Source organism: Squalius cephalus (assembly GCF_949319135.1).
Source record: "Squalius cephalus genome assembly, chromosome: 15".
Classification (NCBI taxonomy): Eukaryota; Metazoa; Chordata; class Actinopteri; order Cypriniformes; family Leuciscidae; genus Squalius; species Squalius cephalus.
The window spans coordinates 33,752,744-33,774,161 of NC_137136.1; the positions used below are offsets into that span (position 1 = coordinate 33,752,744).

A 21,418-nucleotide genomic window follows, 5' to 3' on the forward strand; every position below is an offset into this window, starting at 1 on the left:
AACAAAAGAAACGCCACGCTCACACCACGCAGCCAGTGTGTAGCTGGCCTTAGCCACAAATCTAATGTCACAGTAACACCAAGCTCACGCTCAGCCTCTGCACAATCACCATTCACTCTCTCCCCAGAGTTTAATCACACTCACCTGGACGGTGAGCTATCGAGCAAGTTTACTACATCTGAAAAGCCGTACATATAGAGCTGGTTATGTGATGCAAACATTCAAATGTATTAGTTTACAAATAATGCACTATGATAGAAGCAATTTGAGGACATAATGGAGCAATAAGGTATTTAAGGCTGTGCTGTATCGTGAATAAGTTACAAGAATAAGTCGCAAAGCAGAGTCAGCCGTGACTTATTCACGATACAGCACTCGCCTCGAGTACCTTATTGCTTTCATAAAACGGTTACCACACAAAACAAATATTAAAAGAATATACAAAGACTGTCTTAATGAGTGAGTGTGTCAGCAGAGAAGACTTTTATATTGAAAGGACTGAAACTTGTGTCAGGGCACGGAAAACCCCTTAACTATTAAAAGGACAAGATATCACAGCGGACATTCTAACAGATTTTTATTACGAATATAGGACTGTCCTGAAGGAAAATGCTATATTAGTGCAGTAGATTAATGGCATATTTCAAGAGAATCGTTCAAATTGGTATACAAGCATGAAATTTGGCACAGATACTCTCTAAGGGTCACTTTTTGGGAAAAAGACGTTGGCCACCCAAAAATTCAACATGGCGGCCATTTTTTCAAGATGGCCGCTATTTCTGTCAAATGCTCATTATGTCAATCGTTCAAACAGTGATGTAGGCATAACATTTTGTGAAAATACTCTCTTAAGAATGTTTTTTTGGAAAACGGTGCTGCTATCATGAAATTTGGTACAAATATTTTTCAATGAACATTATCATGGAAAAAGGTGTGTGTCACTCAAAAATTCAAGATGGCGACCATTTTCAAGATGGCCACCATTTCTGTCAGAGCTCAATTTAATGTGTTAAGGAAGGTTTTGTTTAAAGGGGTGGTTCGGGATTTTTGACATCGGACCTCATTTTTAAGTCAGCCTGGTTGTTATTCATCAGTGGCGAAATAAAAAAAAAAAAATGATCCAGTCCTTATATTTGGATAGTTAGCCGATGCTAGGCTAGCGCGAGTCAATGGTATATATGTTAGCCAGCCATTAAAAACCATTTTACCCACTCCACAGTGCACCAAACGCAAATCAATTATAACACTAGACTATCGATGTATATGTCCGTTGAGAGAATAATGTTAGAAATCAAACGTACCTTTCATCACATGGCATTAGTTATAATTTGTTCCCTGTAATCATAAGCCTTGTCTACAGCAGCAGCGGAGTGATATTGATTACCTAGGCAACCGAGTGAGCCGGTACACACATGACGCAAGTGTATTTACCTGCGCTTCTGTTCTGTGTTTACTTTTTGCCGCATTACTAACCGGAGCAAAGTAAAATTCCGCAGCTGCTGAGAAACTAGTTCCTTTGGGATCATTGAGATGAAAGGTAAGTTTGATTTCTAACATTATTCTCTCAACGGACATTTGCATCGATAGTCTAGTGTTATAATTGATTTGCATTTGGTGCACTGTGGAGTGGGTAAAACGGTTTTTAATGGCTGGCTAACATATATACCATTGACTCGCGCTAGCCTAGCATCGGCTAACTATCCAAATTTAAGGACTGGATAATTAAAAAAAAAAAATTTCTCCACTGATGAATAACAACCAGGCTGACTTAAAAATGAGGTCCGATGTCAAAAATCCCGAACCACCCCTTTAATAGAGTGAACGTCATTACACAACCAGGGCACACTGGTGACTTCACTGCTGTGGAACTCAGCATGGGGTTTAGTGTCAGCTGATCTAGTTTTACTTATACTGTAGTTCTTGACTAGTAGTAATAAGTTTAGTGTCCCAAATGCTGTCTAACAGCCCCTCATCAATTAGCTAGCAATAGATGTAGTTAGATAGCCGCACCTGAATTGACAGGTTGTCGAGCCGAGCCAAGGGTAAGCGGGGCAATACATGACTTGTTCATGTATGCTTACCTTGAAGGTGTACAGATCACACGGGACTTAAATGGCACTGGATGAATGATCGGGCTAGTTGTAGGTGACCCGAACCTAGTTGTATCCCATACCTAAATGTGTACTATGTCTATGATTGAGGTGGTAAAAGGATAACCCCTCGGCCTTAATCAGACAATAAACCCCCAAAATGGCAAATGAAAATCCCATGTCAGCCAAGAGGCCAACTGATTGGATGAAATGTTGTCTTTGTCAGACAGACACAAAGGAACCCCTCCAATCATCACCTACCCATCATGTTTCTCAGCATGATGGCTATAAAATGATTGGCACCAACAGTCCACTCTTTCACAATATGAACAAAATGCCAATGACCCTGGACCTGGAATGACTGGTCTGGGTGAAGGTGGTGGTATAGAAGCTACTTTGAGAAGGAACCAAGCAAAGTATCACTACAATTGTCGACTTCGGTTCAACAACACAAAGTTACTTTGTGCCCAGAAGCAACAATCCGATGCTCAATGTAATGAGACTGATGAAGGCCAAACAAAGCGTCGCAGAACCATGATGCAGAAAAGTCTAGATGATCAGGTTTGCTTTCTTTGTGATAACATATCTCCTGAATCTGACCTACGTCAGGTAAAGACAATGCACCTGAATGACAGACTACATGAATGTGCACAAACACTGAATGATGGTAAAAAAAAGTCTGGCCTTAAGAGAGTATTTGTGGCATATTTTCTGTATCACTATTTTGGAAAGAGTGGCAATGAACATAGGACAGGAATGGCAGCCATCTTGAAAAATGGTTTCCATCCTGAATTTTTACTGGCCACTTCCTTTTTCTAACAGTGGGCCTTCCTCTCTGTGGACTGCACCTTGCCGTGGTGGAGAGGCTTGTGTACTCCAATGAACCTGAGAGCTATGCCGGCGGGGATTTTATATCCCTGGCAAGTTTACCTAAGCTGGACAGGTCAAAGGAGAGGAGGCAGACAAAGCAGACATTATGACTATTTGACAGAAATGAAATGAAATGAAAATGGTCGCCATCTTGAATTTTTGAGTGGCACATACCTTTTTCCAAAAGAGTGCTCATTGAAGAGTATTTCTGCCTAATTTTATGCTTGCATCACCATTTGAACAATTGAAATAATTAATATTCGACAGGAACGGTGGCCATCTATAAAAATGGCGGCCATCTTGAATTTTTGAGGGACAGGCATCTTTTTCCATTAACATGTCCTTTAGAGAGTATTTGTATCAAATTTTATGCTTGGATCACTGTTTGAATAATTTATATAATAAGCATTATATAGGAATAGTGGCCATCTTGAAAAATGGCCGCCATATTGAATTTTTGAGTGGCTAACACCTTTTTCCAAAATAGTGGCCCTTAGAGAGTATATGTGCCAAATTTCATGCTTGTATACCAAAGTGAACGATTTTTTTACTAATCTGCTGCATTATATATACTGTAAATGCAGGTACACTCGCTTACACGATCTCTCACAACTCTCTAGCTTAAATGAACAATATCAGTGAGAACAAACATATGTTTACGTTGCTAAGAGTGGTTGCTAGGGGTTGTTGTGTAGTGATACATAGAACCATTGGGTGAATTGAATAAAACACAGTTATTGACCAATCAGAATCAAGGACTGGAACTCATAATAAGTTTTATAATAATTGATAATCTGTCACTTAATAAAGACATAAAGAAATAAAGGTTGTTGGTTTTACTGCCACTAGTGTTAATTTCAGCTGGGAACTGCAGTGATGTTTTTGGAGTTTTGCAGGAGTTTAGGTAGGAAACAAAGGTTTTGCATACAAATAATTGTCTTGTTCCAAATAGCCTTAGCGGTCTTTCTAAGTCCACAGCAGATGTGTGTGAGCAGTGAGCACCCTTCTGAATCAAAAATGGGACGCCTTACAGTGTTGTGGCATTTGGGACTGGACCAAAGTGGAAATAGATTCAGGAAGAAACTAAGGGCCAGCTTTACTAAACTGAACAAATAAGCGTGAGAGCACAATCCCAAAATAGCGCAGCTAGGAGTGACGACGCGTATATTAAAGAACACAAACGCAGCCGGATCATTTCGGAGCCAGTACATTGACGAGCACAAACCTTAAATCACCTTGCGTGATTCATTTAAATACTCTCATCCCATACATTTTAAAACTCCTACAAATGCATATAATGTCAGCCACAAAAATAACCCTGTCCACGCATTTTCAGTGCTAATTTTTCACTGCGTGTCTTTAGTAAATCCTGAGAGTAGTTATTAGTATTATTTTAGAGAGTATTATTTTAACGCCAAAAGAGGGTTTGCGCTGGAGCTGTTAGTAAATCTGGCTCTAAATCTGTGGTTCCTTGTTGGGTCTGTATAGTTGATCAACTCTTGTTGTGAAGAAAATGAGTGCTTTGGGTTTTTGAGGGCAACCTAGATATAATCTTTTCAGCTGATGACCTTTTGAAGTGGGAATGTGATGTTTCACTACATTATAAGGTGGCATTTCATTGACAGGAGTGTCCAACATTTCACTGGGAAGTAGGTAATAGAGAAGAGAGCAAGAGAGTAAGAAGTGAGATACTGCAGATAGCGAGAGGAAATACAGCTTAACAATTTAATTTCCCCCCAAAATTTTGACCATCCATATGTTTATCTGTAGCTTTCTTCTTCTAATTAGAAAGATAAGAATTAAATGAAATGAGCTTTCATATAGATGGCTCCAAATTATATTTCAGATGCTCTGAATTGTATATTTAAATGGAAATTTCACCCACAAATGACAATTCTGCCATCATTTACTTGCTTAATGTTGTTGTTGTTGTTGTTGTTTTCAAAAAAATAGATTGTCCTAGCTGCTCTTCTCCATAAAATAAAGGGAATAATTCCTTAATGCCGAATAGTCCACATTAAAGCTAGAGTGATAAGATAGTTATTTTGCTTCAGTATTTGGTGACCATATAAATGATTCTTATCCTTTTGTGTTCCATGAAAGAAAAAAACAAATTGTAACAACATCAGGATGAGGAAAATGATGACAGAATTTACATTTTTTGGCGAACTATTCCTGTAATATTGTAATAACCTACTTTATATTCTCTCTCTCGTTCTGTCTCTCTCTCCTGCTTAGGTCTGATTCGATTACAGGAGCTCATCAAGGCTCCATCTCGTTACAACATCCGATTAAAAATCCGGCAGCTACCAGCAGACACAAAAGATGCCAAGCCCCTTCTTAAAGAAATGAAACGAGGAAAAGAGTTTCATGTGATCTTTGACTGTGGTCATGAGATGGCAGCTGGCATCCTTAAACAGGTGAGTCACTTCATTATCTCATTTCACACTCAAAGACACATATAATCATAACAATAATATCAAATAAATGATTGACTTACAGAACAAGACTGAATGATACGACCTGCTCAGTAATCTATAAGCGTGACACAAATGTATAGGCCTACAGAAAATTATTGCACAGAAATTTAAACACACAAAATTATGGATATTCGTCCAAGAGAATGTAATAGACATGTTTTTTTTTTTTTTTTTTTTTTTAATTGTCTTTTAAAGTAATATTTAACGTTACACTATTCTGCTATGGAAAGATATAGTTTTATAACTGTACAAACACAGCACTGCTGAGCTCTCAGTCCCAAGCAAATGTCACTCTATGCTTATCTGTGCAAAGTAATTCCCAAGCCGTTTATGTATCGATTTTATTGTTTTAGCACTATCCTAGACCCATACTTTCAGTTTTACTACCTTTTAAAGTATGAAAATGCTTCATAAAACATTAAAGTTGTCAAAAGTTTGGTGTATTTATTTACCAAGAAGATGAATGTCAGTAAAGAGCCTTTGTGATATGAAATATGAAAAATGAGTTGCGTAAAGTAAACAAAAGAAAAATCCCAAAAGTAATTTCCACAACAGAATGCTAATAAACACGATACATAATTTGAGATGCGGCAGAAAAGTTCAGTATTTTACAGAAGAATGACAGCAATCTCCTGTAATCCATGTATGTCCACTGATAGTGAAAGTCAGCATTAGTAATGTGAAAACTGGTTGTTTTTGTCCATGAAGACAAACTTTAAAAGTTGATTTGACAAAAACTCGTTTGAAATTGTAAAATACTTTCAAAGTTTGAAGTTTAGCAGGCAGACAAACAGACATATAGATTTGCCCATATTTTACACCTGTACCTTCAGGTTTTCAGCCTGACAAATCTGTGACTAAAGTACGTGCATCGTTTATTGTAAACATGAAAGAGTACAAAGGTACACTACTTAAGTGTGGAATCAGAGTTTCTAATGTAATGTAACATTATTCATTTAACGTACTGAGTGATCATAAACTTGAGGAAACAAAACGAGAGAACAATTTATTCTGTCTCAATCAAGGCAGTGGTTTTGTTGAACTTAACTCACTAAATGCTATATTGAGACTCAGTATTGTATTGTATTGTATTCTATTGTAGAGGATTGAAGCCTCTTCAAGTAGAGCTGCAAGCACAATAGCTTATTGAGAATCAACTTTTAGTTCAAGTCAGAAACTAGAAACAATTCTCAACAATTGTCAGAGTTCCAGTCAAAGCTAAGCAGATCAACAAAACCAGTTTATCTCAAGACATTTGCCTGGTGCAATATCTTAGTCTCTACAGGAACGTTCAGCACAGCTTTTTCATCTGTTCTTAAAAAATTAACCATCCAACACAACACAGCACGAAACACACACACAACAACAACGGTAAAACATCGTTCTTAAGCTCCGCATGAATCAACACCAGAATTGCTTGAAAACTTTATAAGGGTATGGTCCAAAGATATCATTTAGATAATATGCATACTTAAAGTATAGGAGTAGGCCTATATAATGTGATAAATTGCTACTCATGGTTTTGTCTAGCAATTAACTCAATCTAGAAGTATATGTGTGTAACGGCTAGTCCAATGAAGATGAAGAAATGCCAAAAGTATCAAATGAAACAAGGTTTATTAAAGAACTCAAATGCAGGTAATCCATAGAACAAGCCAACAACACGAAACAATACCAGGCAGTAAGGGTGTCACGTTTGGTTGGGTTTTAGTTCAAGTTTGTTTTCATGTCTTTTATTTTGTAGTTTCCCTTGGTCTTTTTCCGATTGGTCCCCTTGTCTATTGGTGCCTTCACGTGCTATGGTAATTATGGTAAATACCAAAAGCCGACATGGAAAATGCACATGAACACCCCCTCATGTGGTATTTTCCACTGGGCAACTCGTAGAATATTTTGATGCACGAGTTGCCGAGATGAGATAACCTTTGACCTTTTCAAAATGGCGGAGAGCAACGCAAGAGTCGTGAATACTGTTAGCGGATAGTTTTTGTAGCCTATACAATGTTGTGTCATTAACGATTGTAATATAATGCGTTAACACTCAATTTTCAACTTCGCCGCAATTTCCTTGGTTCATATTTAATCATTTTATGTCATGTTTTATTTATTTTTTTATTATTAATTATGTTTTAATCATCAGAAAGCACCACATTTACGTTTTTTTTTTTTTTTTTGTAAAGATAAAAAAGATACTCTACTGACACAGACCTTGCGGGTACTACATTACGACAACAAAAGCACTTGAACACAACACACTGGTAAATACCAGTTCACAAGTGGAAAATATCATCTTTTCCATAGCACGTGAAGGCAGCATATGTGTCATGCTTTCACTGGTTCATTGTTTGATTATGCACAGGTGTTCCTTGTTAGTCATTAGTCTCTCTGTATAAATAGCCCTCATGTTTCATTGTCTAGTGCTGTTCGTCTGTTTGGTGAATGTTAGTTTATGTCAAGTTATGCTTAGTCAAGTCTTTGTTTCTTTTGTACGCATTTATGTTAAATAAATATTGCACTTAGGTTTGTCAAGCTCACCTTCAGTGGAGTCATTACAGATGTGAAGTGAGGAACTTAAATACACCTTGGTGGTGATCTAATAACAAACAACTGTGATAATGAGTGTCCATGGAAACTAACGAATGGTGGGAAACTATAACAAAGGTAACAGGAAACTGACGATAAGCAAACTAAAAGTCAATGAAAGTAAAACTAATAGAACACAATTGTGACAATGTGAAGAACAAAATTAACCAGATATGATCAAGCAGAAAGGATCAACTTTGCATTTGCTTAGCAACATGAAGAACAGGGCTCTGGTCTTTCTGATCCTAAAGTTGAGCTTGTTTGTATGATTGCAAGCTCTGTTTATGTGGTGATTTGATCCTCCTTTCATGCCTTGAAGGTGAAAAGTGCATGCATTGTTTTTGAACTGTTAATTCATTGTCTCTTTTGATCTTGTGTGTGAGATTGGTTTGTACACAATCAGTGAAGTGTTCAGGTTTCATTGATTACCAATCAGGCAGTCAAGCTTACATGCTCTGCTAGTCAGTATGTTTGCATAGAATTAGTCAGTCGGATAATGCTCATGATGTTAAGTGTCCTACAAGAAAAGGGGCTTCAATCAGATTAAGTGCTTTTTTTTAAAATATGTACAGTATATGTTATATTCTACATCATGGGATGCAGTGCAATTTAAATTCCTTACAAAGATTGATTAAATAATATTTGCCAAACAAACGGATAAGGATATGCATTCCTGCTGGAGTTCTGTGAACAGTCTCACACTAAAGAAACCCAAAGAGATATTTCAATGTGTGACTTAACTGCTAGAATTTTCCCCCAATTACAGGAATAATCAAATATTAAAGTGGGTATTATTCAGCCAGAGATTGACTCACAGACCTTCTTAATCAGTTTCCGACCACTGAAGTGATAATGAAGATACTCATTATTAGTGGCAGTGAATATATGCTTCTATAATGGGCAGCTCTCAGAGGGTTTGTGTAATATCCACATTTGAAACTTTTGGCTTTGTGAAGTCGTCTACACTTTTGAACTTCGCAAAATCTGCTCAGGCTACAGAGCCATTATTTCTCGGCCATATGTTTCACACAAGACTGAATTTAATTATTCATTTCACTTTGGGGCTGATGATGGCAATGATAACTGGGTCTAGCAATGATGTAATATATCAAATATTTGAACCTATCAGAATAGATATTTTTTCATTTAGTGGAATAAAAGAATGTGTTTCAGTAAGATCATATTTTTGTATCATTTTATTTGTTTTATAATAAAAATTACAGGTATAAAACGTTAGTCTAAGTTTATTGTATATCAACGTGAATTATACTAGCATTACAAAACTTTTTAGACTGAAAATTAGAAGTATTTTTTTTTTCTGTGCATTTAACACTTCTATTCACACCCTTTTCACATTTAATGAGACACAGCATTATTTTGTGCACTGTGAGTATGCTGTCACTTCCAATATTTTTTTTAACTGCTCTGTCCTTACATTATAAATCTCTTTGCAATGTCAGCATTACACTTTTAAAAAACAATCAATGAAATGTGCCTAAAAAACAATTAACTGTTCAAAATATACTTCAGACACATATATACAGTAAACACAAATAAAATGTTGCCAACTATTTAATAGCTGGGATAGCAAAACAAATAGCTACACTACATCTAACCAGTTTATCAGACTATTACCTGTTATTAACTACGACTCGAGACAAAACTATTTTTCATGCGTAGATCATAACTTGCAAACGTGTTGGGTGTAGCCCAGCCTCCAGTTCTACATGTGTCTGCTGAAGCACAGTTCGCCAGAGCCGATGTGGCTGCGATGCCCCTCGTGCCCTCACTCTCAGTGGGCATGGTTCATCCTGGGCCTGATAAACCCAGAGAATGGCATCCACAATCCAGTGCCATTCTTTGTTTAGAGATAACCTTCCCCTTCTGCTGACCTCGAAGCAGACAAAGAGCTGTTCTGGGGTGCGTTTCACATATAACGACGCAACTCGCTGCTTAACTACCATAGTACGATGCATCGTTGAAGAAATCAACTAGAAACTGTACTGTCGCAAATTGGTCGTTCAACCACGTTGGTTAATGATGTCACGCTCGTAGTGGAGTAATAACTACTTTTAATGAATCTGTTTGAGATTTAAAGAATAACTGTTGCCAAAATGCAACCTAGGGTCTTTTTGTTGATCTACCTGAGGCAAACTTTCGTTTAAAATCATAATTAGAATGGAAACGCCACTTTTAAGTTTGACCGTATTTTCGTTTTTGGTCAAATTGCCTTTTGAATGGGAGTGCTTGGGGCACTTCTATGATCGCATCAAAAATGTCTATTTTTAAAACACTAAGAAGGCTCGACACAACATGAAACTGTGCTGGAAGTCTCACCAGGGGCTCTACACATGAACTCCAGCATTGACTGCATTGTTTGTGTACACAAAGTTTACTAAAAAGAAAGATTTTGAACAACTCACTGTAGCTGTGTCTGCCGGCGTTTTGACAGTCAAAAATAGTGGTGTAGAGTGATGTCATCAAAATCATTGATCCATATTGGTGTAAATGAGAGACTGTAAGTTTTGAATGCTTATATCTTCTAAATGTGAATTTTGTCATATTTTAAAGCACACTAGCTTATATATAACAGTAGGGCTGAGACAATAAATTTATTCGGTTCGATTCCAATATTTTCTGAATGCATCGCCATTATCTCTCAAATCGATTCTGAGCTTAGTTTTTAACAGCAGATGGCGCTCTAGGCTAGTTTTTAACAGCAGATGGCGCTCTAGGCTAGTTTTTAACAGCAGATGGCGCTCTAGGCTAGTTTTTAACAGCAGATGGCGCTCTAGGCTAGTTTTTAACAGCAGATGGCGGTCTAAGCTAGTTTTTAACAGCAGATGGCGCTCTTTGCTAGTTTTTAACAGCAGATGGCGCTCTTTGCTAGTTTTTTAACAGCAGATGGCGCTCTTTGCTAGTTTTTAACAGCAGATGGCGCTCTAGGCTAGTTTTTAACAGCAGATGGCGCTCTAGGCTAGTTTTTAACAGCAGATGGCGGTCTAAGCTAGTTTTTAACAGCAGATGGCGCTCTTTGCTAGTTTTTAACAGCAGATGGCGCTCTTTGCTAGTTTTTTAACAGCAGATGGCGCTCTTTGCTAGTTTTTAACAGCAGATGGCGCTCTAGGCTAGTTTTTAACAGCAGATGGCGCTCTAGGCTAGTTTTTAACAGCAGATGGCGGTCTAAGCTAGTTTTTAACAGCAGATGGCGCTCTTTGCTAGTTTTTAACAGCAGATGGCGCTCTTTGCTAGTTTTTTAACAGCAGATGGCGCTCTTTGCTAGTTTTTAACAGCAGATGGCGGTCTAAGCTAGTTTTTAACAGCAGATGGCGCTCTTTGCTAGTTTTTAACAGCAGATGGCGCTCTTTGCTAGTTTTTAACAGCAGATGGCGCTCTTTGCTAGTTTTTTAACAGCAGATGGCGCTCTTTGCTAGTTTTTAACAGCAGATGGCGCTCTAAGCTAGTTTTTAAGAGCAGATGGCGCTCTTTGCTAGTTTTTAACAGCAGATGGCGCTCTAGGCTAGTTTTTAACAGCAGATGGCGCTCTAGGCTAGTTTTTAACAGCAGATGGCGGTCTAAGCTAGTTTTTAACAGCAGATGGCGCTCTTTGCTAGTTTTTAACAGCAGATGGCGCTCTTTGCTAGTTTTTTAACAGCAGATGGCGCTCTTTGCTAGTTTTTAACAGCAGATGGCGCTCTTTGCTAGTTTTTAACAGCAGATGGCGCTCTTTGCTAGTTTTTAACAGCAGATGGCGCTCTTTGCTAGTTTTTAACAGCAGATGGCGCTCTTTGCTAGTTTTTAACAGCAGGTGGCGCTCTTTGCTAGTTTTTAACAGCAGATGGCGCTCTTTGCTAGTTTTTAACAGCAGATGGCGCTCTTTGCTAGTTTTTAACAGCAGGTGGCCCTCTTTGCTAGTTTTTAACCGCACGCTCAAATGCTCACGAAGAAGAGCGCTCGTGCGTTCGGCTGAGTCTGAGAATGTACCTGCAACTCAGAATGCTTTTATGACGCGAGATTAATGTAAACCGCTCACTGCAAACACCCTTTGTAATTCACTTCAACCTTTTCGAACTTTATGAATGATTATTTTATTGGAGGTTCAAGTGGTGTGTGTAAGGCATTGGAAGCAAGCAGAGTACGGCTGTTTCTAAAGCACGCAGTGTCATCTGCTGTTAAAAACTAAGCTCAGAATCGATTCAAGAGAGAATCGCGATGCATTCGGAAAATCTCAGAATCGATCCAGAAGCATTTCTCGATTCACGATGCATCGATTTATTGTCCCAGCCCTAGATAACAGTAAGGCTAACATATTCATAATAAAAGCCAAAAAACTTTCATTTTGATTTCATGGGGACTTTAAGTAGCCTGGATTATTTCCATTATAAGTACTATTTTTAAAAGTATGCTAAAGGGTATTTCTTTATCCACAAAGGAAAGCTTGAATTTAATTACATTTACGTGTACTTGTATGATAAGCAGTTTCAGTGCTTAGGTTGACACTGCCAAAATACTCTGGTATTCTGGTATTTAGGAGTAGTATTATCTAACCTAATACCTCCATATTACTTCTCTGTGACTGGTATTTTCGTAATATGAACCCTTTATGGAACAGGTTCAGAGCTATAATGATCTAAATTGTGTCAGTTTTAACGCATGCTCTCCCGCTGGCTATCTTATCTACAGTTTCACTCAGTAATGGTGCGAGTGCTGCTGGCTCATCCGAGCAAATATGAGTTTCTCCTGAAGGTTTTCCAGTCCACCTGGACACAATACCAGCTGTTATTAACAGCGCTAGACCACACAACAACAAATGTAATTACTGACCTGACCTCTACCCATTCTAATCACCCTTGCCAGGCTTACAGCAGTAATAATATGTGATTTATAATCATTCTTGCAGTCTGAGTGTGTATCACACACACACACACACACACACACACACACACACACATACACGTGTTGCCCAGCAGCTCCTGGTAATACAGCTGAAGATATCACAGGGTGAGCAATGTTAAAGACATCTATTTCCATCCGTCGCACAGCGCAGGCACAGTTAGCTCACGTGCTAATACCGGATCTGTGATGTAGCAGCTGGTACCAGGCGCACTTTCACAGAGCCGAATCATGGGTGTTTTACATCGCCCTGAAGTGCGCACTAAATAGAGCAAGTGCAACAGGCTGACACTTGGGTTTAGATGATTGTTGTTCCAGCGTTTAGCAACACAACAGCTTGGCCCATAAATTAATTATTGTTCTGGATTGAGTTGTCTGTCAGTCTGCGAGAAATGCCGTGTGAATGCGTGGTTGGGTTGGCGTGGGAACCCGAGAGCTCATTACAGCTATGGAGACAAACAAGCATTGAGCAAAATAAAACCCCATCTGCTCTTCTTTTTTAAATACTTTGCCTTCCCCAGGACGTCAATGCTGAGCTCAGTGCTTTAAAATACTCCTGATGCATATCTGCCATTTAATGAACTTATTATTATTATTATTCATATTATTAAACTTCAAAAACTCAAGTTCAGTTGCTGACTTAAATGTATGGGTATAAGCAAACTGGCTTTACAAGTCAGTTCAACTTAAATTATACAAAATTTACTTAGAAAGAAAAGTTGAATCTTGTTTAACTTATAAAAGTTTAAATTGTTTTGATGAGTTAAAGTAGGTTAATGTAAAAACATAAGTTGCCATTACTTACTGATCAAGGATTTTTTTTTTTTTATCATTGTATGTTATTAAATTATTGCCACAGTACACTGAAAATGATGACCAAACAATAAAAAAACAATTTAGACCAAACAATACTCTTTAAATTTTATTTAGACTACTGATCAAAAGTTTTTTTTTTTTTTTTTAATGTGTGTTGAAATAATTATCTTCTGCACACCAGGGCTGCTTTTAGCCCTGTAAAAATCTGTAAAAAAATAGTATTATTTTGAACTAGTATTACAATTTAAAAGAATGATTTTCTAATTTCCCAGACAGCAACACAGTGTCAGCAACCCAGATCTGGCCCACATCTGGTATATTGATTCAATGCGTACCATATGTGAGTTTTAGCTAGCCTGGTTAAAACCAGACCATTCTCAGTAGTAACTGAGTTATGGTATGGCAAAGCTCCATAGACAAATCATTTCCAAAGGGGCGTCACCAACGGACGTCGCTCAAATGCCTCGTCAAGAGCGATCGTGATCGTGTAAAGCTGCGTCCCAATTCGCCTAAGTTACACTACGCCATAAAAGTATGTACTCTTTTTGTGAAGAAAAGGTATTTACTTTTGAATGTGTAGCAAAAAAGTAGGCAAGCTTTGGGACATACTACTTCGTCATCTTTATCGGACGGATCTGTCACGTGCGTCCTGTCACTTAAACTGCCCTGTCAATCATCGTGTCACAGTTAAAATCCTCTATTAAATCTAATTTAATTTCCTACCGTTTCGGAGAGAAATGTAGTAGCACGTTCATCTGCCAGTGGGTCTTTCATGGAGACTGTCCTCATTTGTTTGCAATTTGAATATAATAATGCATTTAAAAGTTGAACGGACGTCGCTCAAATGCCTCTGGGCGCAATTGGATAGACCTAAAACCAATCAGAGCGATCGTCATTGTGTAAAGCCCGTCTCAACGTTTCTGATTGGTGCTGCGATTTCTAGGCCATGGAAATGGGCTTGAATGAGCTCTTTGCCAGACTACTTCTCGAGCAAAATCTGAATTTGCCGGAAGTTGTCTGGGTTTTCCCAGGCTAAGTTTTAGCCAAACTGAGCTAGCTTTTAAGGCGAGACACTACAGGTGAATAGGGTAAAATTTTCAACTAGCAGATATCACCATGAAACTTTCCCAGTTGATTACCTACATTAAGATGAGAAAAAAAAATGTATTACAAGTGTTCTGTAATTTAAAGTTTAAAAATGCAAATTAAATATGCACTAATTTGCATATTTAAAAAAACTAAATCTGAGTATTAGATATTAGACATTCACATATTAGATGGGCAAAACATTTCAGAGGGATTTATGGATATCTACTTTTGTTATCCTGTAAATCAGAATATACTGTCAATAGCCTTAAAAAATATATTTCCGCCATGTTTTTTTGGAATAAAATGTTATATAAATCAGGCTAGGAATAATATAATTACAAATCCCTCTGTAAATGTCTTCATAATATAACTAGGTACAAGACTGGAAAGTTTGGTGTATATAGGTGCTACTGAAGTGGAGATTTTGGACTTGGAGTATGAGAGAAAAGTCATTTTGAGAAAACGGGCTTTAAAGATTTATATCAGCCAATGAGATTGCGCATTCAGCCCTTTTACTTTCACGATTGGTTGCTGATAAAAAGGAAATGACCATATTTGGATCCAACAGCGTTGTACAGGAGAGAGAGAGCTTTCTAACGGTGTGTGTGATGACAGGGAGCAGACAGCGGGAGGATTTACAACGCCAACTTTTGTTGAATTTATGAGAAATCTGCAGACGCAAACAGACAAAGTGTAGTAAAATAAAGACCTAAATGTGTATTTCAGACTTTTTTTCACCACAAGTTTGAAAGAAGACATGTTATTGAAGACAAATATCCAAAAATCTCAAAATTGACCAGTAAAAAAAAAAAAAAAAAAAAACGATGTTTTTGCCTGCCGTGTCTCGCCTTAAACCAGAAACCATGATTTTCACTTTAAATAAATAAACGACACAGTTGATTCATGTTTCTTTGTTCAAGCCCCCACAATGCCCGCCCCAAATCCACTCTTCAGTACGGCCCCCTGAACCATTTTTCCTTCCATCTGAGGAATTCAAGGTTTTTGTGAATTCTGCTCTGCTACTCCAGGAAACACACTTCGCCAAACCACACTTACCAAGAGCAGACAGCACAGAATGAGTTATGAGCCAGTTACAAAGGACACATTCTTGCGGTCAAAGAAAACTGGACTGAGCGCAGCTGAATATGGGGTTTTGAGATGTGTTTTTCCCCAAGGTTGATCTACGCAGTGTCTTGAAGATGGTAACCAACAAGACATCCAGTGGCCAAAGATATCCAGCTGATGGACATACAGTGGAGATAAATCAACAATTGAAAAAAATGGAGATTGAATATAACCTGTTTTATGCCCTGCCATAGTGACAAACTTAATTGGCAAATGGATTGGAATGATGTGGACTGTTGGAATAAAAATAAATAAAAGAAACAATATACTGACTTATAAAGATATCAATGCTTCAGTCATCTGATTAATGTAATGGCTTCCATTTTCTTCATCTGTTGGGTTTTCTCAGCATACATTGATATGCAGTGCATTGGATTATTTTTCATGTTGTCTAATTACACTAAACTATTTTATAATATAAAATATATCAGATTTTCAGAAATCAATTTGGTTTATTCAGAGGTTGAACACAGACTTTGCCTGGAAGTCACTTTTTGCAGTATTTATGGGCAATAAAGAGAGCTCAGGGTCTTTCAGTGGTTTAAGGGAAAGAGAGACTGAAAGCTTCACATGATTTCAGCTCACAATCCCTCAGCATATAAAATTATTACGAGCCACAAAACATCATATAAACAATAAATGCCATTATTTTCGCCTGCCTATCCTTCGATCCAGTGATGAATTGCACATTTTCAGAAGCATTGTTACTGTTCCCTTGCCTCAACATGATTTCAATTCTTATTTTCTCAGGCTCTCGCTATGGGAATGATGACAGAGTATTACCACTACATTTTTACTACCCTGGTACGTATGGACCTTTATATTATAGAACACATTCAAAACCACAGCGATGTCCATAAAATTATTTGCATTTCAGGCCATTATATTCCTTAAATGGAAATATTGATTTGTTTTTCCTGGTGCTGTTTCCTATTTTCACCACTGATTACTCTGACTGAGACCAAGACAACATTAGATTACTATTTTTAAATGGCATTTTTTGTCTCGAAGTCATTAAACATGTTTATTATGATTTAAGCTATTGTTATACTTGTATTTAATTCATTACATAAAAGCATTGATACAGTAGTTAAATCTAATGTAAACTGATTATTTTTTTACAGTACTTGCTGGTCACTAATTGTGACACATTCTTAGCTAATATTTATGTCACTAAGAAAAACTGAAGGACAAAATATATATTTCAAAAATGCAAATACAGTTTAATGGCTGGTAAATTTTCTATTTTTGCCTATGATATCAATGCATCTCACTAGTTTTTGGAATAGAGCTTGTATATTGTGATGTGTGTTAAAATGTAATGTGGTACAAATGTAACAGACATACCTAATGTGTTTCATATTCTTTAGGATCTCTTCGCGTTGGATGTGGAACCCTATCGCTACAGCGGGGTCAACATGACAGGATTTCGTATCCTAAACACCGAGAACAGCCAGGTGTCCTCCATCATTGAAAAGTGGTCCATGGAGCGTCTACAGGCTCCTCCTAAAGCAGACTCTGGTCTACTGGATGGTTTCATGACAGTAAGAAGCTATTACAGCATGTTTTGTTATGTACAGGACAGTGGATTCCAGCTGGCTCTGCTTCAAGACTCAGATTTTACATGGCATCATGTGGCGCTGTTTCTAATTTGTTTCTCATACATACTGTAAGTAAACAAAAATAAACTAAATGTAATATTATACATTATATTTTACAATAATTTGCCACACAGAACATACGGTCAGCACACAGCATGTGTACCCTTGTTTCAAGTGATCTCATTTTTAATGCAGTCTGTGTTGTTTACTTTAAGTAGTTTAGATCATGGTTTGGGTGAGGTCATGCCACACTACCCGGCCATGCTGGCATCTGCTTATTTTGGCTTTAGTAAGTGACAGATGAATTTGTGCCAAAATACAGTAGAGTTTGATTGGCCGACAGCCTTTCACTTCAACATCGAAAGCCACTACTATATGTATGATTGCGTGGACAGTGGTGTTTTATTGTTTGCATTTTAGACAGATTTTGTTTTTTAACTTACCTGTTATAGACACTTTAGCCTTAAGTCATCAGAAAAGAATAATATGAAAATGCAGTCAATGTGATTATGGTAGAGTTTGTTTTTAATTAATGCTGGTATGAGCTGTGGGAAGTTGTTTGCTCTGTCGGTGCATAACACTATTCCCACGAGAGTTTGAACCCACAACCTGCAGGGTACGCTGCGATCTGAAGTGTGTGTGATAAACACTATGCTGTTGTGATCTAAAAACTCTCTAATATCAGCATACTGGCTCTATCCCAGTTCTTCCTCAACACTGGCTCTCCTAGCCGGGAAAAGGGCCAAGATATGAACTCACTAGAGGCTGGGTGAGACGGAAACAGAGGAAAGAGGAGAACTCGCATGCCAAAATGAACCAACCTGCCAAAATAACTCTCATGGGACACAATACAATGACATTTCACTGGACTCGTTGTTCTACGTCCTGTTTAGAGAGAAATTTGCACAGCTATGATAAATGAAGACTTAGATTCTGTCATGATTCACCCACACTCATGCCATTTCAAATCTGTCTGACTTTCTTTGTTCTGTGAAACACAATAGGAGATATTTAGCAGAATGCAGTGGCCGCTTAAAAAGTACTGAAATGCCTTATTATCACTTTTCAAAATTTAAGGTCATCAAGCGTGTGTTCACAATCGCACCAAAGTTCGTTTTAATCTAACCAAACCTGACAAGTGTCAACACACTCTAAAAGGTCTCAAATATCGTATTAATTAATAATATAAATAGCAGTCCTATTAACATTTGTTAGGCTGATCTTGAAACAAGAGGAAATCTGGTGGTCCGACTTTCAAAACACTTGGTCCTTGATCCAGGCACAATTACACAACTCTTCAAATCACATGACTTCCACATCCTCTTGATGTTTTCCATATTGTGTGCGTTTATTCAGGTATGGGCATGCAATCATAATTTTATTTGTTCAGGTGTTTAATAGGCTTTAAAAGGTTAGCTCATCCCAAAATTATAATTATGTCATCATTTGCTCACCCTCATGTCATCTCAAAGCCATAGGACTTTCATTCATCTTTTGGAACACAAATTAAGTTTAAAAAAAATATTCTCTCATAACTGTCCATCCATTGAAAGCCCATGCGACAAAAACTTTCATGCATCAAAAAAAGTACAAAAAGATATCTTAGAAGTAAACAGTGAAGTTCTGTTAACAAGGTATCTGGTTCAATACAACAAAAACGTTTGTGGAAAAATCCATCACAGGATGTCGTTGTACCAAGAAAACAGAAATCCACATGCATGTCTGTGGAATAAATCAGTATGTTTGAATGCACAGAAATTCAGATTACAAAGTCTACACACATTTCCAGCATATTAGCCATGAACAAACACTGACGAGTTTCAATTTTTTTTAACTTGTTTTTCCCCACACTAAACTATTATTTGGATATCAGCAATCTCAGATAAGCCATCCCCAAATGTCATATGAAACCAAAACAAACTATATGTGACTTTTGGCCAGATTAAACTACCAAGTAGACCAGTTTTTATGCCAATAGTTAAGTCTAGGTACAGTACATGAGACTTCTCTTTTCCATCACAGATGAGGAATCACACTTCTGAGCTTTAAAGTACAACACACACACACACACACACTCTCCATAAAAGCAGTCTGCATGACTGATGTCTTATATTCCACATCTTCTGAAGCAGTCATTGACTTCAAACCTAACATGACCTGTCTTCTGTTGTCGAGTTTGAATGTGCTCAAAGGCGGATGAGATTTGAGAGTTGTGACAGAATTGACTTAAATTGGTTCCTCACACAAATTCATTGTAGCTGTAGAAGAACAATTTGGAATATAGCTCACAAGTTGTATGGATAACTATTATGACACTGCATTTCGAAAACACGTCTTTGTTCAAAACATCCACTGCAGATCTAGAATAGTTTGAAGAATCCATCCAGAAGTTACTGAACTATACACATATACACACACACACACATACACACGCCAGCTGGATGGTAAATTTCCCCTTTCTAACCCAGTCGATTAAATGACTCAAAGCCTTTAATTAGCTGACTCAGCCTGTCTTACAGTACAGCTCGCACAGTAACTCATCGGTCTATCTTCACTCATCAGCTCAGAAAAAGGACAAACTCTCACTATTCAAGGCTGTCAATCCCTTCTAGTTGTAACATTGACAGCCATGATTATTTAGAGACCATAATGGTTCAGGTTTCCCTGAGAGCTGCATTTGAAGGCAGGCGTTAATCAATCCGCCAAATGGCAATCAGTCAGAGGCTAATGCATATTGACACTGTAAAAAGTTTCTGTAAATGTTTGATTAGCAGTTTCACTGGTTCGCTATTTATGGTCCTGTTAAAGCTTTATATTGAACCACTGTAACTTATCGAGCTCATATTGTGACATTTTACATTTTTTAAAGCATTGTTTAACATTTGTTCATGAGACTAAATATATTATTTTAGATTTATATAGTGCATCCGCGGTCTATTCACTGACTGTTGTATATTGACGCATATTGCATTAACTTGAGTTCAAGACTCAAGATGTCAGGGTGATATTATGAGAGTTTGTGAGGAAGAACTAGTAGTTAGACTCATTCATAACTCATTTATGAGTAGCAATTCAACTTTATTCACAAGCACAACTGTTAATTATTGGAAAGAAATTACAAAGGCTACACATATTTTCCACTGATGTATTCTGTGGTTTCTGTACAAATGCTTTTGGAGAGAACTGCAAGAATGTCCTGAATCATGCTGATTGTTTAACAAAGCAATGCAATCTTGGAAAGATTTTTCATCTAATAATCTCTTGATCTACAACAATCCTCAGATTTTATTTATTTATGTATTTAGAATGGAAAGAGCAACAGCACTGTTGTTTTATTAATATTTCCTGATAGGGTCACTGTTTGTGAGATTCATTCATGGGCAGTGGGATATCAAATTCTACATATTTTCTCTTTGGACAATAATTAATCTTTATATGGTGAAAGGCTGCCCTGAGTCATGGTTTAACATGGATAATGAAAATGACCTAACAAGGTCCTCAGACTTATTAGCATAATTTCCTTCCGTGCTAATTGCTTTAGCTTGTGCCTGATTTACTTGGAGGGAGCTCATCTACAGGACAACTCATCACTGAGCAGAAAACGCCCATTCAATGCTGCAGTGCCAGCGTCCTTGTGGGTTTATCTAAGGAGACAGAGCCGAAAAACAGTAAAGATAAAAGGGTCTTTAGTGGGACACCAACAGAAATGTGAAGGTCACTTTACAGTTTGCAGTTTGAAATTCATTTTGAAATTAAATAAGGCTCAAACATCCATTAAACTTAACTTAAAATACACACTACAGTCTGTAACACGTTAAAAATTAATAGCAGTAAATAATGGTAAGCTAAATAATATAAGAAAGTAAAATAT

General features: G+C 37.5%; 1 protein-coding gene across 1 annotated transcript in view; it reads left to right on the plus strand.

The window, feature by feature from the left end:
* The window catches only part of grik2 (glutamate receptor, ionotropic, kainate 2), a 230,032-nt gene that overhangs the window by 75,000 nt on the left and 133,614 nt on the right, over positions 1–21,418 (plus strand). The window contains exons 5-7 of the mRNA XM_079895063.1: positions 5,199–5,380; positions 16,697–16,750; positions 17,317–17,490. Of these exons, the coding sequence (XP_079751189.1) occupies positions 5,199–5,380; positions 16,697–16,750; positions 17,317–17,490 (410 nt within the window). The remainder of the gene's footprint in view (positions 1–5,198; positions 5,381–16,696; positions 16,751–17,316; positions 17,491–21,418) is intronic.